The sequence below is a fragment of the Dipodomys merriami genome, unplaced genomic scaffold (genome assembly GCF_024711535.1).
Source record: "Dipodomys merriami isolate MVZ:Mamm:240054 unplaced genomic scaffold, mDipMer1.0.p SCAF_3, whole genome shotgun sequence".
Taxonomy (NCBI): Eukaryota; Metazoa; Chordata; class Mammalia; order Rodentia; family Heteromyidae; genus Dipodomys; species Dipodomys merriami.
The window spans coordinates 112,571,105-112,596,858 of NW_027204492.1; the positions used below are offsets into that span (position 1 = coordinate 112,571,105).

Below are 25,754 nucleotides of genomic sequence, written 5' to 3' on the forward strand. Positions count from 1 at the left end.
TGTAGTTTATAGCTATTCTAGCAGTGCGGGGCAGGAGGCCTGTAAGTTTGAGATACCCTATCTGGAACAAAAAGCAAAAGGGTTAGGGTTATTGCTAGAGTGCAAACCAAAGCATGTGTGAGGCACTAGGCTCAATCCCTAATTGTGTGTGTGTGTGTGTGTGTGTGTGTGTGTGTGTGCGCATGCGATGCGCAAATGCACATGCTGGAACTGGAGCTTGAATTCTGGTGCTGTCCCTGAGCTTTTTTTGCTCAAGGCTGGCACACTACCACTTGAGTCACTGCTCCACTTGTGGCTTTATGATGCTTAATCAGTTTCACCAATTTTCCTATCTATTTGGCTGCAATCCACACCCCCCAGTCTCAGCTCTCTGCCTCCTGATTAGCTAGGATTACAGGTGTGAGCCATGGGCAACTGGCATACTTCTTTCTTTAAAGCAACTTTTATTGGTCTCAGAGGTCATATGACATATCCGTGCAAATGGATGTGCACTCACTGCCCTCTCTCCAGGTATGTAGTCATATGTATGTTGTATGTATGTATGTATGTACGTATGTATGTATGCATGTAGGAGTCACAGTGATACACAGCCATTAAAGAATAAAAGTTTTATTTGGATTGGGACTCTCAATGGTTTTACCTCCACGACTTGACTTGCCCGCCCTAATCCCTGCATGGAGATGAGCTCTGGCTCCGGCTCCGGCTCTGGCTCCGGCTCCGGCTCTGGCGGTGCTTACAGCGGTGGTGGTTGTGGCTCCGGCGGTGGTTGTGGCTCCGGTGGTGGTTGTGGCTCCTGCGGCTGTGGCTCTGGCTGCTGGGGCTCCGACTACTGTCCCTCTTCCTTCCTCTACTTCCTGAACTGTGCCTACCACGACCCTTGGCCGAATGTTTGTGGGACTTTTTCCCCCGATGACTACTTCTCTTTCTAGCAGTAGATTCCCCATTTCTCTTGTAGGAATTGTCTTCACTGGGGCTTCTTCTTCTTCTTGACCTGCTATAGTATTCCTCGTGGTGACCCATCTTGTCTCTCCTCTCCAAGTTCTTCCCAAAGGAAGGGCCAGTCTGATCTAGACACAAGAGGTCCCTGTTGGCTTCCCAAAATTCATTGTTGGGGTTTCTGAACACATGAAGAAAGTTGCAGTGTTTTCCTCTTGGACATTGTTGGATCTCAAATAAACCTGCAGAGGCACAAGGAGGAAGCCACAGTTAATTGCGTGCTTTGTGGGCTGGGTCCTTTACCCTATTCAGATACCCTATTTCTGATATTTGGAGGGGCTTGCATTATTTATAACCCTGTGTTACTTAAACGGGGCCTATATAGGTTGATGTGATACTTTGGTTCCCAGATTTACAACAGTCTTATAAATACTATAGACTATATATAAATCCTCTTACCAAATGAAAGTGGAAACAAACCAGGCATGTCAATTAATAGAGTATTGTATCATCAGACTGCAACTGAACACATGGTGACCATATCACCTGCTCCAGAATTTGACCATGCGCTGATTAACAAGATTCCTAATTAATAGTAAATGGCCAGGCCTTGGGGTCCCTACCATATGTAGCATGCTCTGATGGCAGGGCAAATGACTGGTCAAAATAGATGGTTTCTAACACTGCTCGATAGGAAATGTTCTCATTACCTTACTCATGTAACTATAACCCCTCTGTACAGTTATCTTTACAATAAAAAAAAGTTTCTCATTCACATACAAACAGACTAAAGGAAGATGCTCTTAGTAGAGGATCTCAAAGGCATACCTCTTCTGAACCTTTATAATACTATTTATCAAAACAAATTTCAGAAAACAGAAAGGTGGGAGGGTGTTTTTTATTTTTGGTGGAGGTGGCAACTTTTTGTTTTTGCTTTTTTGTTTTGTTCTTTTGTCTGGCTTTGAGGGGAGGTCAAGGGAGGGTGCAAAAAGGGAAGAAGAAAGAGTGAACAAATGTAGTCATGGTGTTCAGTAAACACTATGTGGAAAATCATCTACACACGTTGTGGGCAGATACAGGAAGGGGAAACTAGGGGAAAGCAACAGAAGGGGTAACATTGTCCAAAACGAAATGTCCTCATTATCTGACATGAAATGATAACCCCTCGGTGAAACACCTTAATAACAATAAAATTATATTTTTTAAAAAATAGGTGGCCGTATTCACATCTGTAATCCTAGCTACTCAGGAGGCTGAGATCTGGGGACTGTGGTTTGAAACCAGCCCGGGAAGAAAAGTCCATGAAACTCTGAACTCCAGTAAACTACTTAGAAAAAGCCAGAAGTGATTCAAGTGGTAGAGTGCTAGCTTTGAGCAAAAGAAGCTCAGGGACAGCGCCCAGGCGCTTAGTTCAAGCCCCAAGACTAGCACAAAAAAAAAAAAAAAAAAAAGATGGTTTCTGATAGCTGAGGAATTTGTTTTCTTTCCACTTTAAGAGGAAATTGTTTCTACTTAAAGAGAAAAGTGATAATAAACACTGACCAAATGCCTTGAATTTGCCAAGTGCTTTATTACAAAAGACTTGCTAATTAAATGAATTTGAATATGGAACCATCATAATGAATCCCTTTGTACAATTAATATATACTTAAAAATTAAAAACTATTTGATGATGTGAAAAAATCATCGATTTGAACTCTTCTAAAACTCTTTTGGAGATATTAGGCTTTATTTCTATTTTAAGTTGTAAATTCCGCAAATATGTAAAATAGTTAAGTAGTACACTATACCCAGAAATTAACTCAAACTGGATCACAGAAACTTAAATATGAAAAATAAAATGAAGAAAACACATAGTAAGTCTTAGTGACCTTGAGGTAAGCAAAAGGGTCCTAAAAAGCACAAACCTAAAGGCAAGAAAAATAAAGTTAGACTTAAAAAATACTACTCCTTTTAAGCACAAAGTAAAAAGACAACCTATGGAATGGGTGAAAACATTTGTAGATCACATTTGTGATTGGTCCTGTGTGCACAATATAGCAAGAACTTTTTTGACTTGGTAATATAATGGCAAATATCCTAATTAAAAATGGGCCTGGGACTCCTCTTTAGCTCCTTCTCCTAACATAGACTTTCTGCTACTTTTCTTTTTCACTGCCTTTCTTTTGCTTTCAAATGAACTGACCCTGTTTATCTTAAAAAAAAAAAAAATAGACTCACGATTAAACCACAGATACCTCTCCAAGGATACAAATGGTCAGTAATGAGCACATATCACTAGTCACTGAGAAAACGACAAAGCTATTATCTTTTTTAAAGACGACTTTGGAAATGTCAAAGCCACAGTCAGAAGCACCTCACTAAAATCACACTGCAATCTCAGGAACTGGCAAAAGCAACTTCCTTAATGGAGAAAACAATTTCATCTCCTCTATCCTCACTCCTAAAACTTACCACATATTTCAAAAACCAGGAATTCCAAAATCCTCCCCACTTCATAAATGGCTGATTAACAATTGGCTGGTTGGTTGATTGAAATAGGATCTCATTATGTAATCCTGCCTGGCCCCAAACTCATTATCATCCTGCCTTAGCCTCCCATGAAGTTTTGTTTTATTTGGGGGGTTTTGTTTTTGTTTTGGTGCTGATCCTGGCACTTGAACTTGGGGCGCCTGGGCTTTGTTCCTGAGCTTTTGTGCTCAAACTAACACCCTGCCACTTTATGCCACATCTGCACTTCTGGCTTTTTTATTTTCTCTTGGTAGTTAATTGGAAAAAAAGAGTCTGGAGGACTTTCCTGCCGGGACTGGCTTTGAAATGTGAGCCGCAGATCTCAGCCTTCTGAGTAGCTAGGATTATAAGCACAGGCCTCTAAGCCCGGCCCATGAAATTTTTAAATCACAATATTTATTAAAACAAAGCTGCTAAAGTCTCCTACTTTATAATTTTAGGCACACAGCCCTGGACTGAGGATCAGAAAACTGAAATTCTAGCCCCAACTCTGTCATTGATACATTGCGCTAAAGTAACCTCTAAAGTCTGTTCCAAATGGAAATGGCTGCATCCTTTGTATTTATAACATCTCTGCTCATCTACTGTGAGAGACAAGGTAGACTTCATCCCTTCCCCTGAAAGAATAGATCTTTATATAGTGGGACAAAAATTATATAGTCTTTTACCACAAATGGCCATTTTCCACCGGGTGACTGGGCAGAATTCACACTGAAGCTGTCGTCCTGCATACCATCGGCCATTAAACAAGGCAAGTGCTGATTGGCATTCTTCTTCCCTTTGAACCAAAAACCAAAGGATGTGCTTTAGAATAATTCTAATAGGCAGGTGAAACCCATTATTAACCATTTTATTAATTTATTATTGGACCAGCGAGTTCACAGTTTTTATACTGCCTCAGGAGTCATCCTAACTAGAGCATTCAGCCTCCTGCAGCTCACAATTTTCAGGAACCTTTCTTACTAACCCTGTGAGTGATTTTTTTCTTTTTGTCCTGCCAGTCATGGGGCTTGAACTCAGGGCCTGAGCCCTGTCTCTAAGCTCTTTTGCTCAAGGCTAAGCGCTCTGCCACTTTGAGCCACAGCTCCACTTCCAGTTTTTGAGTGGTCAATGAAGCTGAGTCTCATGGGTACTTTTTTACATAGGCTGGCTTTGAACCACGATCCTCAGATCTCAGCTTCCTGAGTAGCTAGGACTGCAGGCATGAGCCACCAGCACCAGGCCCTGTAAGAGGTTTTGATGCATGGAAACTGGTTTCAGTCAAAGCCTCTTAAACCGAAAGGCTGTACCATTGAAACTGCAGAAGTGTTTTCTGTTGTTAGAGCCTATGCTTTCTCAACTAACACTGCTGTTATTTTCATTCCAGTGGTAAATTGTATCAATTCGCCAGGGTGTTGTCTAGGCAAATGGCAAGGCAAGCAGAAAAATTACAGCAACTACTTTCTTATATGACCAGATACATACTGACTATTTGGGGCTTTGTTGGCTTTTTAATATTTATATTTTATACTCTCTATCCTAGTCATCTTTTTTCAGTTTGAATTTTCATTGTTAAAACATATAACAATAGCCAGGCACTGGTGGCTCATGCCTGTAATCCTAGCTACTCAGAAGGCTGAGATCTGAGAATCACAGTTCAAAGCCAGCCCAGGCAGGAAGGCTGTGTGATGCTTATCGCCAATTAACCACCAGGAAACCAGAAGTGGAGCTGTGGCTCAAAGTGGTAGAGCACTAGCCTTAAGGGAGTTTAGGGACAGCACCCAGGCCCTGAGTTCAAGCCCCAACCACTGAAAAAAATTAATAAATAATTTTTAAATATATATAATATACTGTAAAAGATTCAAAATATTTAATTATACAAAGAAAAAAAAATCAACCGTATTATTTTTCAAATGCTTCCCATCAGCTCTGAATATTTACATTTTGGAAGATGCCGTGCATATAAAGGCTAGATATCCAGTGAGAAAGTCTCCGACATCAACAGAATCAAACTATCTTACTATGACAAAACACGAAGACAGGCACATCCAAAATACTTACGTCTGGTACTGAACATATACATTGCCTCTCAGATGAGGTTCCATGTTGCAGCTAACCTATGGGAACAATGAGGAACGTGATCATGAGAAATTAAAGAAAACATCTTGTCATCAGATGTACTTTGTCCGGGCTAACATTTCTAAAAGTAGTTAGGGATCCAATTTCAAAACAGATACTATTGCAACTCTATCAACTGTATAAGGCATAATTGTTCCACTTATCTGATCCCGATTGATCTAGGTCTGGTTTGCTTTTTCAATAATATGAAATGTTTCACACATGCATAAGAGTATAGAGACCATTCAACAATTCAGAGATGTACTACCCAGACTTAACACTTGACACTTTTTCAAAGTTGATTGAAAGTGTTGGAATAAGTAAAACATTAGAGGCCCAACTGAAATCCTCCCATCATATTCGCTTTCCTCCATAACTTAAATAAGCACTAAAGAGAGTCTGGGTGTGGCTTTCACAATGCAGACATAAACATGTATATACACGCATAGATCTACAGACACAACTATACATATATAGACATACAGGCATATATACATCTATATGCATGCCAGAAGATATGTATCACACAAGTATATATTATGCAACATGGTATACACACTTATGTATATGTATGCAAAGGAACATGTATATGCATTGATAACATATAGTACTGCTTAGCACATTTTAAAATCTTATGTAAATGTCATCCTGTATTTTTCTAAGACATAATAATGCAAACTTAAGGACTTAACTCCTGCCTACTAGAAACATCAAATAATCACATTTATACATCTACTCTTCTAGTGATGGCTACTCAAGGTACTTCCAATTTTTCATCCATGAACAGTACTGCGGTGATATTCTAGAATGCCTCTCTATGGGTCTAAGGACCTCTCTCATCTGCATAAGCAGGAACATGATGATTTGTGGGCTTCCATGACTACACGGTGCGAAACCGCTTTCTGGAATGACTTATGCTAACACACACCCTTTACCTACTCTTGATTACCACACTGTATAACTGCTTAGCAGGTAGATGTGAATAGCTAATTTTCACATATACTGTCTCTATTACTAGTAAGGTTGACCATTTCATCATGTGTCTTCAAAAATGACAAATTTGATATATTTTTAAATAATACTATATATGAAAAGATCCCCCAAAATTCCAACTAATGCTTAGCTTTTATCGTTAAAACAAATCTATAAGTTTATACATTTGTTTCAGAGTACTGTTATTACAAGCATCCAAAAGGGGACAGTTTGCAACATCATCCTTCAAAAGAAGAATTTCTTGAAGAACCTCAGAAGTCCATGTCAACTGTGTCAGGAAGCTTAAAAATACCATTTAATCCAGATCCCTCAAGGATCTATTATTAGCTTTTGATCATTGATTTGATGTTCTGAAATTTACTAACTGCCAACATGTTTAGAATAAACTCAGCTATCTTACCAGGTTTCTAATCAAAAGGGGAAAAATAGAGTTAGTGTCTGTTAGCTCCTTCCGGTAATATGTGATTTTCCATTAACCAGTTGGAAGTTCATTTTTTTCATATTTTAATACATTTTTATTTAATTTGGAAGTGGAGGTTATGGCTCAAGTGGTAGAGCAAAAAAGTGTGAAACCTTGAGTTCAAGCCCCACTACCAGCATACACACAAAACTAAGTAAATAATTTTTATTTAATTTTATTTCTTTGGTGGTGGTAGGAATGAAACCCACAGCCTTGTGTATGGTAAGTAATCTACCCCTGAACTACATCCTAGATGTCAGTCGATCCTGAAAGCAACACCACTGCTGTATGCTCCACACAGTATGCTTCATGGGAAACACTGGCGTTAATTAGGTCAATCTCACTCTGCATGCTAAAGTGACATAGCTGAGAGCACAAGGTGAGTCAAAGCACATTGCTTCCGCGGCCAGTGCTTGCTTCAGTGTGCTATCGTATAGGCATGAGCATATACTTCCGTTTTAGTGGTTACTGCTTGTGCTGAGCAAAGTGAAGGCAGGGAAGGGCATGCAACAGGAATAAAGGTTAAAGGGAAAAATCTTGTAAAGAATGTCTTAAAATCTTCAAAGTAGTTACTGGAAGTATAGCCTTCAGAGGTCTTTCCTCTCATGTCCTGTTTGGAGAGGAGGAAATGTTTCTCCCTTTTTTGCCCCCATTTCCCCTTACTTTATCTTGACATACTAAATCCCTGCTAAAACTCTGGAACAAAAGAACAGCCTTGAAAAATTCAGGAATCTCTCTGTCACTTGGCTGTTTCAACTCTCTACTATCATTTCCTACAGCAGAGAAGAAAAATCCGAAGTGTGGGATATTTTCCTTGCCCTAACATGAGTCATTCCGTTTCAGATCTGACCGAATGATGGACAGGGAAGGGGTCTTTCTGTATTACAGTTTAACAAATGGGTTCCAGAAGTAAGGATCACATCTAGCCTTACCCTCCTTGCTTTGAGGAATATTTTTAAATAATTATGTTATTTGAATGCCTCTTTTTTTCCCCTTATTTTATCCCAAACCATGGTTTGAGAACATTATTTTCAGTATGGATAGCAGACGATGAGTAAAAATATTAAAAAAAAAAAAAAAAGTAATCAAGTTCTCTACATTTTATGTAGCTCCAAAAGAAAGCATGCACCTTGAGCAGAAGGTACAAACAGACCCCCCTCGGCACAGTAGGCTAAAATGCTCAGTGAGTGGAGCTGAGTCACAGAGTGTGTTCACACAGTTCTAGGTCAGGTGCCTACAACAGGAAGGACGGGCCATGCTGTCCTCATGGGGAGAGGGGGTATCTAAGCGAAGCCTTGCATGGCTGCATACAGACCACCTGATACAGAGATTTCAAATGCCACAAAGAGCTATAGTCCAAAGTTATTCAAGAAATGAAGGGTCCTTTGCAACCCGGCCCCTAGTGTTCAGAAAACTAGCATGCTGATACATGCTTTCACATGCTTTCATGTGGTAACGCTATAGCATCACTCAGAGTGGGGGCGGAAAGGGAGAAAGAAATGAAGGGACACTGATTGGCCAAAGTACCTGCATGCCTGACCTGGGACCAGGCACTTACTAGCACACAGCTCCACCCAGGTGACAAGCACGAGCCCCAGCTCGCTGGCGCATGGAGAACTTGAGGGTGAAGTGCACCAGTCCCCTCCTCACACCCATGCCCACCTTGAACTGAATCACTTTCCCCACGTTCCTAAACTCAGGCAACACATCATCATAGAAGTCTAGGAACTGCTGGTAGATTTCCTCTTCGCTGTACTCCAGGCTTGCGTCAGTGTCATAGTCATCCCTCCTGCACTGCTCCATTCCAAACGTTGTAAACATGCTTTTAATAAGAAGGGTGGGACTCGATGTGGGGAAGTTATGTTTACGTGAACACCTATATATGAAAAAAAATCAAGTCCATTAGTCCAATACTTAAAAAAGCGAACCTAAAAATGTTGCCTTAGAACTTTAAGAGACAGACTCAGCTACGGTTATTGTTGTTGTTGTTGTTTTACTTAACTGTATGGTAAGAAATGCTACTCAGGTGCCATGCTTCAGCACGTGAAGGAATTCTTCTAAGACTAAGATAGGAGCTTTCCATTTAAATATATGATTAAGAATGATTTCCAAGTTCTGTGTCATTCAGGTACCTCTAAATGAAGTTCGGAAAGATTTCTATATGCTGAATGGTAGGGGAAAAGAAGACATTGGGGTGACAAATTATGACACACATGAAATGCCAATGGGGGGTCTCAAGAGGAACGCGAGAAGAATGTATTCCTGGTTTTATACAATCTTCATTTAATTTAAATACTTAGAGAATAACAATTTCTCATTAATGAAGTATTGTAATCTCACTTATGTACAAAGGAGGATATAGAGTTTCATAATTTTCATGCATTTTTTTTACCTTTATTCCCTCTGAGCCTGGTTGTGCTACAGCCCTACTTTGCAGAGAAGGAAATGGAACCTAGAAATTGTACATCTACTCAATCCATAGACCCCTGGTAGATCTGAGTTAACCTAAAATCTGATGCCTGGTCATTACAGTACAATGAATTTAACTGAATTTCTATTTCATGAGTTTCTAACAACTGTAAAGAACTTTTTTCTCACAGTTTAAACAGGGCTAAGGCTTACACTGACCAGGCTGTGCCCAAGTAATGATTTCTAATTCTTTATATGAGTTTATTTTCTTACTTATTCCCTTCTCCTAGTATTTAGTCCCAGTTCTAAAGAAGCAAAAATTTTCCTAGTTAGAATCTTATTGAAAATCTGTAAAAGAAATCAGGAGCTGGCGATTCACATCTATAATCCTAGCTACTCAGGAGGCAGAGATCAATCAGGAGGCTCAGGGTTTAAGGCCCAGGGCCTGAGCAAATTTGTAAGATCCCCATCCCAACCAATAGCTAGGTGAGATGGCACATGCCTGCCACCCCAGCTTGCAGGAAGCATAAACATGAGAATGAGAGTCCAGACAAAAAGTTAAGATCTGACCTCAAAAACAATGAGAGCAAAAGGGCTGGAGGCCTAACTGGAGCAGTAGATTACCTATCTATTAAGGGTAAAGAATTCAAACCCCAATGCAGCCAAAAATAAGTAAAATGATTTTTTAAGAAAAAAGAACAACTTAGGAAGAAAGAAAGTTAAAGAATATGGCAAGTACTGGAGGAGAGGGGGAAACAACAATGGCTCTAAAGTGACCAAATATTTACTCACACTCAGTTTCTAGGTCTGAAATGAAATGCATCTATGTACCTCTACAGAAGGCGCAGCACATTAAAGTGAATTTTTCTATTTCCAAATGACCTTCTGGATAACTGAATTCGAGACCTTGTAATTACACTCATTTCCTAAAGTATTAGTATTGAAAAAATAAAGAAAAAAGGATTCAACCTGGTAACAATGTCAGCTTGTAAGGATGGAAGCACATACACAATTAAACAAGGAACCAATTTAACAAGGTTAAGAATCTGTTCACAGGATACTTAGATCTGAATAAATTTGGCTCTAGTTCCCATTTATGAGCATTCCTAAGACCTGAAGAGCACCAACGTCCCTCTCTGAGGAATAATCTTCACTTGGCTTGGAGACCAAGTAGAGTCTTTGCAATCACAAGGCCAGCCAGCCCCATGGTTGTGTGAAAAAGTCAGCTAATAGAAATGAGTATGTTAAAAAAGTCATCTACAGCTATGGTTCCGAGCTTGTGTGCTTCTTAGAATTACCTGGGAAAAGTGACTTTTCTCTGGTCATGGGATCAGACCTCATGGGATAGGGAACTCATGTTGTCCAAGGAACTCTTCACTTGGTCCTGATGGGTCAGCCATGTTTGGGAATCAGTGATTTAGGACACACTAGTTACCCATCACTCTGATGGGACTTCCAGTCAAAATGTCACAAGAAAACACATCATTGAACTTTACTTAATCCAAATACATTAAGAAATGTCAAGGGAATCCAAATGACCCTTCAGGTACAAGGTACTATTCTTCCCCAGTACTCTTCCCTTGGAACTCTGGCTGCTTCCTGCTATGCCTCCTCCCTCAAGGTCAAGTTGTCACTCGACTCTGCCTGGATCCCCATTTTGCTCCACTGAGTGTATTCTTCTGTTGTCTCATCTCAAGGGAGTACCTCCCATCCTCACTACCTTTGTTCTCCATAGAATCACTGCTTTCACATTAAAGTTAGGTGCTAATCCTTTATGAAAGATCATTTTAAGGGACGTTTGCAAGAAAATTGCAGATCAATTGTTATAAACCATCTATCAACATTAGGGTTCGTCTTCCTGTGCTTTATCCAAGATACCATGGGAAACACACTTAGAATGAAATACCAGGAAAGTCTTTGTCTCTCTAGAAATACCTATCAGTCACTTTTTCTTTTTAATAAGAACTAATATAGTTTATTTTTCCCTAGGAAGCATTAAAATCCTCTATAGTAGATTTAATTCAATTCCAACTTTGCTGATATAGATTAGCTTATTTTCCAATTTATATTCATAAACAATGAATTAGGAAGGCCAAACAATTTTGTAAAAAGAAGAATAAATTTGGAAGAATCATCAGAAAAAAAGAGTCAGAAGCATCATACATTTACAATAATTTGCTTTCTCCTCCTTTCCTTGATTTCAATTTTATTTTATTTAATGTAGCCAATCATAAGCTTTTGTTAAATTACTTCTGGAAGTAAGTAAGGTGTGAAGATTTAGAGAAATAAGTTTTACCTTTATTCAGTGGTCACTTTCCTTTAGGAGGAAAAAGAAAATATAACTCCCTTCTAAGGTATGGCTCCCCAAAATACCAATTCTACAATTTATTCAATTCTAGAATTGAATTTTGTACTAATTACAAAAACAAACACACAAAGAAAATGCTTAGTTTAAAGAAGTGTTTCTCTGCTTGGTGCAGTGGCTTGAGCCTGAAGGTGGAAGGGAGAGGCAGAGAGGGAGAGAGAAAGGGAGGGAGGGGGAGAGGGGGGGAGGAGGGAGGGAGAGAAGGAAGAGAGGGAGAGAAAGAGAGAAAAAGGAGAAAAAAGTTAAGGGGGAAAGGAAGCATTTCTCTGACATCTGATAAGCCCTGAAGAAAAGATTATACTATCTGGAGCAAGTCAACAAGGCTCTCTATAGAAAGGAAGTAGACATCAGGCACCACAGAAAGAAAATAGATAGATGCCAGGCACCAGTAGCTCATGCCTATAATCATAACTACTCAGGAGACTTGAGATCTGAAGATCCTGGTTGGAAGCCAGGTCAAGTAGGAAAGTCCATGAGTCTCTTATCACCAATTAACCACCAAAAAGCAGGAAGTGGAGCTATACCACAAGTGGCAGAGCCCTAGCCTTGAACAAAAAAAGCTCAGGGGCAGCACCCAAGCCCTGAGTTCAAGCCCCAGGATCAGCACAAAAAAGGGGACACAGAACAGTATGCTTGGGTGGAAGGATGGTACTCGATGAAGGATGGTGGTGGATTTCACAGAACTTTGTATTACAATCAATTCATCATTGGAACAATGAAAATTCCTGAACTGCTTTCATACTTAATCATGATGGTGAAAGTTCATATACCTATGAAAACAGTAAGAAATGGTCATCAATTAATTGGACCACTGTCAAATGCCATTCCTTGAAAGAGTGTATCTGTATGTTTGACAAGCCTTTCCACAAGAAATTGCCTGTCAACTGGGTCCTTTAAACCACTGAAGACATCAACCCATCTTTCACTTATGCCTAGCAGGAGAATCTGGAATCTGACCTCTACAAGTCTTAAATTTGGAAGAAGTGTTAGAGACACATCATAAATAAGCATAAGGGATGATACTGTTGGAAAAACCTTAAAAGCAACTTGACTGAACTACCCACACAAATGAGAACTGAAACAGAGTCATGTTTATCTGTGAAAGGTCATCAGCTGAACACCTTTTCTGGTGGGGGACACTGTACATTGATCAGTTCTTATTACTTCTTCCTAAATTAAAGTGTACATTCAGGAAATGCTTCTAAGGTACCAAGGGGAACAAATTTTCCTTTGCCTAGTGACCAGTTCCTCACAAGCAGGCAATCCCAACATCTTAACAATAACAACAGTAAGATAAAAAAAAGAATTACATATTGCACATTAGAGACACCAGAGGACATTTCACACTAAGTCCTCCTAATTATCTGAGATTCTGATTTACATGGTTTGATAATGAGATGATTTTGTTTGGTAAGGCAATTTCCTAAAGCCATTCACATTATTCAAATATGGGCTGAGAACTACTGTTTCTGTTGGTGGGGGATGGAGAACTAGAGTTTGAATTCAGGGCTTTTTGCTTCCTAGGCAAGTGCTTTACCATTTGAGTCACAACCTTGGCTCTTTTTGCTTTATTTTTTTTCAAGTAGAGTCTTATGCTTCTGCCCAGAACTACAATGCCACTATGTCTACTTCCTCAATAGTTGGGATTACAGACATGCATTACACTCCTGTTTTTTCCTTTTCTTTCTCTTTTTTTGGGGGAAGGGGCAGTTCTGAAGTATGAACATAGGGCCTTTTGCTTCATAGCACTACCACTTGAGCCACACTTCTAGCCCCCAAATAATTTTTTTAAAATGAAGAATGAGGAAATGGTGCTGTGGCTCAAGTGGTAGAGTGCTTACCTTGAGCTGAAGAGCTCAGGGGCAGCGCCCAGGCCCAGAGTTCAAGCCCCATGACCAACAACAAAAAAAATACCTAGTCTGTTTGGGCTGGGAATGTGTCTTAGTGGTAAAGTGCTTGCCTAGCATGCATGAAGCCCTGGGATCAATTCCTCAGTACACGCATACAGAAAAAGCCAGAAGTAGTGCTGTGGATCAACTGGTAGAGTGGTGGCCTTGAGCAAAAGAAATTCAGAGACAGTGTTCAGGCCCTGAGTTCAAGACCCAGGACTGGTAAAAAAAAAAAAAAAAAAAAAAGAAAAGAAAAATGGGGGGGGGGATGGAAGTATAATTAATAGTACAGTGCCAGCCAAGCAACCAAGCCAAGCGAGTACAAGGCCTTGAGTTTAAGCCACAGTATAAGCAAAAGCAAAAGAAAAAAATATATAAAGAAAAATTTCCAGGCACCGGTGGCTCTTGTCTGTAATCCTAACTATTCAGTAGGCTAAGATGCAGAAAAGTTTGAAGTGAGGTAAGGGAAGTTCATGAGACTCTAGTTCCAATTACCCAGCAAAAGCAGGGCTTAAAGCATGGCTGAAGTGGTAGAGCACCAGCCATGAATAAGCACACTGAGTGACTGGGAGATTCTGAATTCGAATCACAGAACTTGTACAAAACAAAGAAAAACTGTAGGCGCCAATGGCTCCCACTTGTAATCCTATCTACTCAGGAGGCTGAGATCTGAGGATTATGGTTTGAAGCCAGCTAGGGCAGGAAAGTCCATGAGCCTCTCATCTCCAATAAACTACTCAGAAAAAGCTGGGAGTGATGCTTTGGCTCAAGTGGTAGAGTGCTAATCTTGAGTATAAAAAGGATCAGAGATAGCACCCAGGCCCTGAGTTCAAGCCCCAGGACTAACAAAAACAAGATGAAGGAAAACTCTGTGAAAGCTTTAATTAGAAAAATCCAGAGAATGGGGCTGGGAAGGTGGCTCAGTGGTAGAGCGCTTGCCTTGCATGCCTGAGGCCCTGGGTTCAATTCCTCAGCACCACATAAGCACAAAGAAAAAAGCTGGAAGTGGCACTGTGGCTCAAGTGGTAGAGCGCTAGCCTTGAGCTGAAGAGCTGAGAGACAGTGCCCAGGCCCAGAGTTCAGGCCCCACGACTGGACCCAAAAAAAAGAAAAGAAAAAGCCAGAGAAAATTCATATCTCACTTTATCCTCTTCTCAAGTCTGTATCCCTCCCTCTCCTTCCCTTTCTTTCTTTCTTTCTTTCTTCTTCTTTCTTTCTTTGTCTCTCTCTCTCTTCCTTTTGTTCTTTAGTACTAGGTTTGTACTCAAGACTTGATGCTTGCTTAGCTAGTGCTCTACCACTTGAACTATATCTCCAACCTTGATTTTTGCTGGTTATTTTGGAGATGAAGTCTAGTGAACCCAGACTTCATGGGATGGCCTTGAACCTGTAGTTTTAAGCCTCCTGAGTAGTAAGTTTACAGGTGTAAGCCACTGGGTACACAGCCATATTTTCAAAGGAAATAAAATTCATGGCATGGATCATTTATGAATAAACAAAACCTGAAGGATGAAATATAGTTTCTATGAATTACACTGCTCATATCCCTTTTAAGATTAATAACACATTAACATCAGGATTAAATCTTCTCTTTTATGATGAATATGAAGTAATAGATTTTGCCTCAGAAGGTCACTACTAGGAATTATCTACCTTTGATTTGTTCATGAATTAACCAAATTATAAAAAAAACCATGATTTGGTATGGAGTAGGTGTTCAAATATTTGGTAAATGACTAGAGAAAGAAAGAGATTTCCACACATCTTATTAAAAAGAGGGAGGGGGCAGAGATCAAGAATGTTTCAGTCTAATTGACAACAGTAATAATGAAAATATCAGTGGCCACACAGTATTTGTCATGCCTTCACTCATTCCAGTCTCACAGTTCCCTTAGGAAGATAATACTATGCTTCCTCCCCATTTCACAGATGAAGGAGTTAAGACCCAGAGTTTAGGTGACTTTTGCACTCAGCACTGATGCCAATTATTGAACCTAGAAGTGTCTTGAGTCTAAGTGTGCTCTTAAATCTGAGTGTTCATACTGTTTTTCAGGAAGAAACTAATAGGCAAGAAGGTTTTCCTAAAGGTATAGACTGCAAAGGAGTCTCTCAGCTAAGGCCACCTGGAGGACAGGCTAGAGAAAACAGAGATGAACAGAGCTGAGGAGATGGAGAAGCAGATGCATTATGATGAACATTGCAAACTGAAACCCAGGCCGCTTCCAAAAGAGAACTCAAAACCCCTCGCCATTTTGAATCTGACATGAAAAAGCAAAATTAGTTACCGATCTCCAAATCTGCATGCTCCTGTTTTAGTGTAGAATGGACAACTGGCTCGATCTTTCTCCGCTACTCTTAAATCCGTGGGTGGTTCTGGGTTCTGCCAGGTGACAATACTGTCCAACTGTTGAAAATAACCACAACTTTACTGGTGATATAAAAGCCCATGAAAGACTAAGTGATTCCACAATATCCAAATATTTTCAGTCAAAAAGATTTCATTTTTTTAAACATTGACATTTAAGATATGATAGGCAATCAACACAAGCAACTTTTCCAGAGATAAAAGCTGTATTTCTCTCTCCCAGTCACTTTCCTTGATCAGCCACCACTACTGCCACCACAGACAGTCACTTCAGTTTCTCTTCTGTCCATCTATTCTGGAAAGAGTCCCAAAACTTATGGAGCTACCACTGTGAAATGGAGATGATATTCTGAATCAAGGAGACATCTGAAGCTAACGGTATGTGATGTGGCTTACAATACTTTAAGGCACTTTAAATAAGTAGTGTGTGGGGTTATTCAATTCCATTTGTTTCTGTTCATCAATAAAGTTTTGTTTGCTGACAAACTGAAGAGGCGCCAACGTGATTCCAGATATTCAGATGTGATCTACGAGGCCTACTACACAATGAACACTATAGTAATTATTGTTCTACTGACACAGTAACTAGTCTTAAGAATTCTTAATGAAAGGTTTTAAAAATACCTCAGTTCCAGCCTGATTCAGCATCTTCTGCATGGCTTCCTACAAATGGGGCAAACATAGGACTAATGAAAACCCAAAAATCAGGTTAAGTCATATCTGGTTTCTCTGGTTAGAATCTGATGTGGAACAACTAAAATACACACATATACATACATACTCATACACACACACACACAAACACACACACACACACACACACAAAAGCTTCAGGTTCTGATGTTCTAAGCACAGATCTTCTGAAAGCTTTCAAAGGATATGTATCTTAGAATTTTTATTCAAATAGAAAATTGAATAGAACACATTACAAAATCTTATAAAAAATCTTATAAAAGCTCAGTAACAATAATATTTGGTATATTTGAACATACATACCATTATCTTGTTTTTTTAAGATATTAACGAACATTATAGAAAAGAATGCTAGGTTAAACATCACAAGTATTTAACAGAAGTCAAAGGGTGACATGATCAGTAGAAATTAAGATTTAGGAGAAATTTCAAACTTTCATTAAGGCAAAGGAAGTCCTGCAACGTTCCCATAAAATTTCTACTATTTCACATTTAAAGACATTTTAAGTTGTGTTCTACAGAATTCTCTTCTCTAGCTCCTCAAAGAAATAAATAACTCATGTTTAGCTATTTACTTGATAACTCTATTGGACACAGAAGAGTCCTGGTAACATAACGTATTTCAGAAGTCTTTCTTTTCATTCAGTCATTTGTTTATGGTGCTAGGGATCAACCCCAGAGCCCTGCATGTGCTTAGGATGTACTTTGCCACTTAACATTACCTTGGCCCTCAAATAGAACTCATGTTCTCCTCTATATACCCTTGCCTACAAACTCCTAAACCATGCTGCCATTTGCCCATGTGTTGAAGCAAAACAACTTTTAAAATATGAGCTTGAAATCCTCTCCCTTTCCTTCTCACTTCCACTCAAATAACCACCTACAGTCCTGTTAACTCAGCCTAGAATACAGCTCAAATGTTTGTCCTTATCTTTTCTAAGCTCCACCCTCATCCATACCACCATCATCCCTATCTACAATGGCAGTTTTATAGCCTTATTGTAGCTCTAGTGGAAGTAACAATATGAATGGTATAAGGTCACTCTCAGCTTAAAAAACTTTCAATGGCTTCCCATTACACTTAACCAGAAAACCCAAACTTTCTTCAAATCCAATAGGCCCTTTATAATCTGACCCTTCCTGTCCTCACCTCTTCCAATGCTCCTGTTAGGTACCCAGGCCTTCTTTCCACTGCCAAGTCTTTTCTCCCCAAGATCTATACTCAGGCATCAGCTCAAATATCACATCTTCAGAGGCTTCCTTGCTCAAATCACCTAAATAAGGACCCCCCCCATTCCCATAACTCTCCTTTATCTCTTTAAAGAACTTAACATTATCTTATTTGTGTGTGTGTGTATGTGTGTGTGTGTGTGTTGTGAATGGTACACACACCACTCGTGGGTCTTGTACTCAGGGCCTGGGTACTGTCTCTGAGCTTTTTTGCTCAAGGCCAATGACCTACTACTAGAACCATAGCTCCTCTTCCAGATTTTTGGTAATTAACTGGAGATAAGAGTCTCACATACTTTCCTATTTGGGCTGGCTTTGAACAGCAATTCTCAGATCTCAGCCTTCTGAGTAACTATGATTACAGGTATAAGCCACCAGTGCCCGGCATATTTTACTGTATTTTAAATGATTTGTTTTATCATCTCCCACCAGTACCCTAATACCCACCAGATCTGGAAAAGTAGCTCAATAACAGCAGTGACTGTGTTGTTTCTCACTAATCTATCTCCATCTATGAATACAGAGCAGAAACACACATCGCATGTTCCTTTATATATGCTCAGAAGCTGGTTCATTCCTTAGTGACTCACAAGGTTTCCTTTGAAATAAAAGCATTTAAAAGAAGGCTTAGCTTTATACTGAGCCTCCCCCCTCAAGACCACTGATGAAGAATATTTTAAGTTAAAATAGGAATTGATTCCTCTCTGTAAAATATGACAAGCTTCAAGTAATTTTTGTGCCCCTAAAAACCTAACAAAGTATGCAAAGGATTTGCATGGGAACAGATGCTTGATACACAACAAAGGTCATGGAGACTGATGCTTCCCATCATGACTAAGATGAAAACAAATGCATTTTTCCCAACAATAAGGCAATTACCCAATTTTATGCTATTCCAATTTAGAAATATTCCAAAATCATACATCCTGATGAATCAGCCAGGGAAAGATGATCTGTTTTATCTTTTAAATACATGCACTGGTAAAGAGTAGCAGCAAAACAAACCAAATGAACCTTTTTAAAAGCCTGGAAGATATAGAAGATATACATATACACATTATTTAAAATAACCAACTATCATTTGCCTTTATAGTCCAAGTTAGAAAAGTCAAACTTTAATAACAACACAAGATTTAATTCCACAATATTTGAGTTCCTGATTTCTTTAAATCAAGTAATTCTGATATGTCATAAGCCATTAAATCCCTAATTAAATAAATGTGAAAACTACATAAAATACCATCTATAGGAATCAAGAGAATCAGCAGAATCGCAGAAAAATACTTTCTACAGATAGAAAAGTATAGTGTAAAGTCAGGGCTGACAGCCTGCTTTGTAGAAATGTTTGACTGGAATACAACCATTGCCATACATTTATGTATTATCTAGATCTATGACTGCTTTCTGGTACACTGACAAAGCTGGACATTTGTGAGAGAGGCCACAGAGACACCAAAGCCTAAAGTTCCTATCTTGCTCTTTAAATACAAAAGCTTGCCAATGCCTGGTATAACGGGTAAATTGAGTAAAACTGGAGAAAACTTTGGAGGCACCTGTCACTCCACAGATCCAAAGATGAGTATGGTTATGGTAAGGAAACTCTGATGCATATCTAGACTAAATATAGGACTTTCCAAACAAACAAACAAACAAAGCAAAAAGAAAACAGAAACAAAAACCTCCAACCCTGATATGCCCCCGGCTTCTTCTGCAAACCCATTATACAGCAATGTGCACCCCAAGAAGACATGTGGTGTGTCTATCCTCCCACGACAGGAATCACCTCTCTTTCTCTCTTCTCCTGAAGTTTCTGTTCCTCCTCCTCTTTCTCTTTTCTCTGCTGTTCTTCCCATTTTTCCTTTAATTTTCTCTTTAAAGGTTAAAAAGAGACAGAGAATAGTTATTTTTCACACTCACTTCTTTTTCTTCTTTTACAATGCTGAAGATCAAACCCAGGGATTTACCTATGCAAGGCAAGCGTTTTACCAATTAGCTACATCCTTGCTCAGACTCTCTTTTTAAAAGCATTGAATAAACAGGGAAAATAAATGAAAACTTTAAAAATATTAGTAAAATTCCCATGATAAAAATACAAACCTGTGAAATGATTTGGGCTTCATACCACTTTACATCTGGATTCTCCAAAATTTTATTTCACAATGCTATCAAGATCTAATATATTTTGTAGCAACAGATGCCCATAAAGTGAGTTTAAGTGTAATGAAGCAAACATATCAGTATCATGGCTTATTATGGGAGGTATAACAAAACAGAAAGTAGGTGAACATTATGTGAGCACTTCCTCTCAAATCTAATTATAATACCACTTGGTGGACATGAAGATAGAATAAGGAACAAATTCTCTGAGGATGAGATTGGAGGATCATGGTTCGAAGCCAGCCCAGGTAGAAAAGTCTATGACACTCTTATCTCCAATAAATCACTCAGAAAAAGCCAGAAGTGGTGCAGTGTCTCAAGTGGTATAACGCTAGCCTTGAGCACCAAGAGGCTCAGGGATAGCTCCCAGACCCTGAGTTCAAATCCCAAGAATGGTACAATGATTATCAGGTTGTTTTTTAAAGTTAAAGATATGTAACTTTTTAAAGCTCACAAATCCATTTTGTTGTTTCTAACATTTTTATCACTGTATATTAATTGTACAAAATAATGGACTTTACAATATACAATCAAACTAACTCAAGTGGTATGCAGTTTCCCTGGTGTCAGCCTTTTGAACAAGTACAGACAATTTAACAAAACGAACACCAGAAAGCTGAAGTATGTATTTACTGAGAGGGGTATGTGATTAGCAAAGAAAGGGGTGATATTGTCCAAAAAGATTTATACGCACTACCTAACTGATGAAAAGGTAACCCCTATTTACAATACCTTAATAATAATAAATTATATTTTTAAAAATTGAAACCCTTTTTACAACTATTTGAATTTTTAAAAGAATTAAAAACTAATGGGCTTCATCATGATATTTTCATGCATATATATGATGATATACTTTGGATATGGTGTTATTTTGTTTAGTTACTAATTACTTCACTGGTTATTTGATTAATACTTTACCTCTTGTTCTTCCTGCTGTTTTCTAGCTGCCTCTTCCTTTTCCTTTTTTATTCTGAATTCTTCTTGTGCCTTTTGCTCCCGCAGCAACCACTGCTCATGTAATTTTTGCCTATTAACATAAAAAGCAATCAAGAAGAAGAACTAGGAATTGATCTACACACACACACACACACACACACACACACACACACACGTAAATTACAATCACTTATTTCTAATTTCACCAGTGGAAATAGCTACCACAACCTTCACATAAGAAAATGAGTACACCACCTTCCCATTAAGGTGATCACAGTGATATTCATTTGTCAATAAGGCAAATGACAAGCTTCAAAAGAAACTTCACTTTTCACATTTTGAAAGCATTAGTCTTCCTATCCTATAGGCTTTTTTGTTTTTCCTCCTACTAGAGTTCAGATCTAGGCAACAATCTATACTTCCCATCCCTTTATACTTTCAGTTTATTTTTCAGATAGGGTCAAAATTTTGCCTAGGGAGAGCCTACAAGCATAATCCTTCTACTTCCTTTTCTTGAGATTACAGATGTGCACCAGTATTTTTTGTTGTCATACTTTTGCTACTGGGTCTTAGTATAGAGCCCAGGCTTGTCTAAAAGTCAGTACGTAGTCCAGTCCAGCTTCAGACTTCTACCCTACCTCAGCCTCCTGATTACAGATGTGAATCACCAATCCCAAGCTACTTTATGTATTTTAAATGTGGCAATTGCACAACTGCAGTCTATAAATACCCAACATCTTTTGCCAGAAAGCTTTTGATTATTTCTCTACACAGTTAAAATACTCCTATGATTTGTCTTCAAGTATCTAACCATGAGTAACGGTCTGGGGAGACTAGCATCTTGACTTATTGCTGGCAAGGTTGTAAACTGCAAAGCAGAATATTCTTTCTATTGGTCATCTACATTTTTACAGACATCCTTTGAGCCCAACAATTTCATTTCTAGGCATTCTTCTAAGGCTATAATGTTAATTGCCAAGGACATGTAAATATTATATGTAACTTTTTATGTAACAGTACAAAGCCATTATAACCTGAGAGCAATCAGTAGAAAACAATACATTATGGATAAATAATCAGATTGCTACATCAACACTGAAATATATGTACTATTTGTTTAGTGAGAAAGCAATGTATCAATTGGGTGCTTATGGCTCTGTAATCCTAGCTAGTCAGAAAGACGCGATCTGGAGGACAGTGGCTCAAAGCCAACCCAGATATGTGAAGTGCACTAGACTCCATCAAAGTAGCCAGCAAAAAGCAGGGCTGGAGGCATAGCTCAACTGATTGTATGCCAGCTGAACAAGTACAAAGCCTTGATTTCAAACTCCAGAATCAACATTTTTTTTCCATTTTTCATTACTGTGGAACTTCATTAATGTATAAATTCTGTTTTTTAACTTTATACTTGAATTATACTTTAGTTTTCCTTTTCGATTGTCACCTATTTGTTGTTCAACATTTACTGGCCTCTTTCTTCTCCTTTCCTTTTCCCTTTCCCTTCAGCAATTTACAGAAAAACTTGTATAAGTATCATCACATTATAGAAGTATATATGCACGGGACATTTATATTCCGTAACAATGGCTAACTTTGGGAGTGCCACATTTACTGAAGATCTTGCAATTTTTTTGTACTCACTAAGTATTTAATTTTCTTTTTTTTCTAGAAAAAAAACCATCAGTCAATTAGCAAAGACTGTGGAAAATACTTCCATTAAAAAAAGATAACATCTGATGTTAGCCATTCAGCTAGAGACTTAAATAGCTTATAGGAGGTAAGACTTATTTTGAACAAAGTTTTATATAGAAAACCTGTACTAGTTAGTAAAGGCTGATGTTATTTTTTAAGTAAATATATGAATTTGCTTTAAATGTTTCAGTTAGCATTGACCTCTCTTTCTCCAACTGCTTTTCTTCTTCTTCTTCTTCTTCAACAGAAGTATCCTCTTCCTTCTCTTCCTGTGAAATGCCTAGAGGAATTCAAATATATATTAAGCTGAATATTGTAAATCCTTGGTTAATAAATTCAAGAAGAAAGTACAATCTTTTAATCTTTCTAATAATAGTGATCCTACTCACCCAAATTTGGTACCACGTGATTAGAAAAAATAATGGGTGTTAGAAGACAATGTACTATTATAGTAACACTCAATTTTCTAGCATTCTGGGTAATGTTTGTCCATCTAATATGTACTACAGTCATAGTTCATAGTATTCATGAAGCACCACTAAGGAAAGAATTGAGTTGGAGTGAGTAGAACTAGACAGGTGATGAATCTTGGATCTACCATTAATTATATACTCTTGAGCAGACCAGGGACTCAGATTCTTCTACTGGATAAATTGCTAAGGGATACTATCTACCTGACTTACCATGACAGTTCTAAAATGACTTTGTGAAATTAAAAAAAATCAACACAATATAAATACCAGCTGCTAGAGGATTTAAAATAGGGAAAGGAAAGAAGAAGGTGGTATTTTATTGTTTAAAAAAGGGTAATTAAAAGATAAAGTGAGCAAAGTAAAATAGCTGAGAACTTCAAAAAGGTGGTTTAAAACTACAGTAGCACCAGTAACATCAGCCTACCTTTGTTTTACTTCTCATCCCCTACACAGACACAAAGTCTTGCTTCTAGTGGAACGGTTTTCAACTACTAAAAGAGAGGTTCTTATACAGGTTGCAGGTAAACACATTGTTCCTTCCATTCTAAATATTCCAAGTGCTGCTAATAAAATAGTCACCTGGAAATTCCAATAGCACATGAAAATTCTATGCCTATAATTCTCAAGGCTCCTGATTACTACTTGAGGCCACAGTCTCTGGACTTTTTCAGTGCTACCATCTGCATTTATAACGACATGTAATTGTATAACTAAGTGGGAATTCTATTGTGTTAAGCAATTAGATAACATAAACAAATATTAGGTTCTTTCATATGAAGGCCAAATGATGATTGTACTGTAGTTTAATAGAGGGGAAAAATCTAACCCATAGTGCAACAGTGATAGAGGCATTGCAAACTTGCTTGTGAAAATCATTAATGCACACTTGCATTGTACTGATATGTAATTCCCTATGGCTTTCTAATTTTAAGTGTGCTATTTCATAATCAAGTAAGAGTTTCAGAACTAGGTTGATACTAAAATAACTAGCTTGATACTATCAATACTAAAATAGTAGTGCCTTGAGACAAATAAGGGCCAGTTCTCTGTCTCTCTGTCATTATTGGGGCTTGAACTTGGAGCCTCACATTTGCCTATCAAAATGCTCTATCATTTGAGATACATCCCTGCCCTTTTTTGCTTTATTGTTCAAATCGGGTGTCCTGTACTTATGCCTTCCTGGCTTTAGACTCCATCCTCAGTACCTCTGCCTTCCACACAGTTGTTTTATTAGTTGAGAAAGTCTTATCTGCTTTTGCAGAGACAACTGTATCCTGATCTCTGCCTCCTGAGTAACTCTGCTGCAAGTACTAGCTTAGAGCGCCATGCCTAACCTAGACTGTCTCATACATTACTAAAGTTTAGGGAAAATCAGTAAAATGTCTAATCTAAATCTTGCATTCCTGTTGCAAAAACAAAACAAACCATGCCACAGTGTACAAGGTGTGGTTAAGTACTGTAATTCATTATGAAAACACATAATAATTGCTCACTACTCCTCCCACCTAGTGTTCTTGATACAGATGCAACTATCAGCTTAACAGAGAAACAGCAGGCAGGCAATGCCTCAAATGAAAGAGTTGACTTTCTTCTGACGTCAAGCCATCAAGTGTGGACAGGAGTTAAAGGGATCTATTTCCTCCCCTCTCTGCCCCCCCTACAGAAAACGGGGTAAGGCGTGGGGCTATTACCTGCATCTCTTAATCGGGCGAGTTCCTGCCGACGTTTCTTTCGTTTCTCCTTCTTCAGGACGGCCCTGTACTTTTTGTGGCTGCAAGAGTGAAAAGTACACACACAGAGCAGTGTGAGCGATCGCGCGGGCGGCGTTCCCCGCTTCACCCCTGTGGGCGCCCCCAGAGAGGAAGGAAATCAATGAGGTGCTCCGCAGGGAAAACCTCGCTTCTCCCAATTTAACTACAACGCCTACCGCCTCGTCTTTCTACCCTCAAATAAAATAGCAGGTCTTCTCCAATCAGCCACCTGTTCCATTCCTCACATTCCTAAGCCGCGGACGCCGGCGGCGCTCCAGGACACACCCTAGGAAGGCTTAAGGTTCCGGCGGCAGCGGCGGCTGTCTCACTTGGCTCAGTTCCTTGTCCCCCTTTTTCCTTTCTTTCCTCCCAGCTCGTCCTCTCCGTACAAGTTCGACCTGCTCTGTCCTTTGGTCTCACTCGCTCACGCGGGGTTTACCTGAGTTTCCTAAGAAACATCATATCCGGAGACGCCATGATGCCGGTGCTGCTCCGCCTCCCAAAAAAGTGACCGGAAGAGGTGGGATCTCCGAGCCGAGAGGGCGGGCGCAAGCGCACACGCGAGGGCTGCCAGGCCTCAGCGGGGCGGGGCTTGTCGCAAGCCGTTAATCTGTCAAAAACTCTTAAAAATCCGTCAATCTGTCAAAGCCTTGTCAAAACACTGTCAAAGCCTTCTTCTAGGTCAGAACTCTTGAGGAGAAGCTTTTACTCCGCGGTAAAGTGATCGAATCTTTTTTTTTTCACCCCAGTGCTTCCCGAGGGCTTCTGCACTACACTTACAGCTCCTGCAGGCC

The 25,754-nt window shown here is 39.1% G+C and overlaps 1 protein-coding gene across 2 annotated transcripts; it reads right to left on the minus strand.

Moving 5' to 3' along the window:
* Window positions 1-593: 593 nt before the first annotated feature.
* Zrsr2 (zinc finger CCCH-type, RNA binding motif and serine/arginine rich 2) lies at window positions 594-25,505 on the minus strand. 2 transcript variants are annotated; one of them, XM_070040819.1, is made up of 11 exons: window positions 25,400-25,505; window positions 24,901-24,980; window positions 22,938-23,016; window positions 21,027-21,135; window positions 19,732-19,818; window positions 16,650-16,688; window positions 15,946-16,064; window positions 8,660-8,873; window positions 5,488-5,543; window positions 4,116-4,225; window positions 594-1,178 (listed from the first exon to the last, which is right to left on the minus strand). In XM_070040819.1, the coding sequence occupies exons 1-11, from the start codon at window positions 25,435-25,437 to the stop codon at window positions 664-666; spliced, it is 1,446 nt and encodes a 481-aa protein (XP_069896920.1). In that variant the 5' UTR covers window positions 25,438-25,505; the 3' UTR covers window positions 594-663. The 2 variants fall into 2 exon arrangements, with proteins under 2 accessions (XP_069896920.1, XP_069896919.1); XM_070040818.1 differs by lacking the exon at window positions 25,400-25,505 and adding an exon at window positions 25,137-25,378.
* Window positions 25,506-25,754: the final 249 nt, after the last annotated feature.

Excerpts from the sequence above, each read along its gene's own strand:
- Zrsr2 (XM_070040818.1), bottom strand. The coding sequence starts at position 25,198 with ATGGAACAGGTGGCTGATTGGAGAAGACCTGCTATTTTATTTGAGGGT. Across the intron at positions 16,689-19,731 it reads AGGAGAAGAGAGAAAGAGAG|GAAGCCATGCAGAAGATGCT; the intron begins GTGATTCCTGTC and ends CCCCATTTGTAG. Across the intron at positions 4,226-5,487 it reads GTATATGTTCAGTACCAGAC|GGAAGAAGAATGCCAATCAG; the intron begins GTAAGTATTTTG and ends TTTGGTTCAAAG.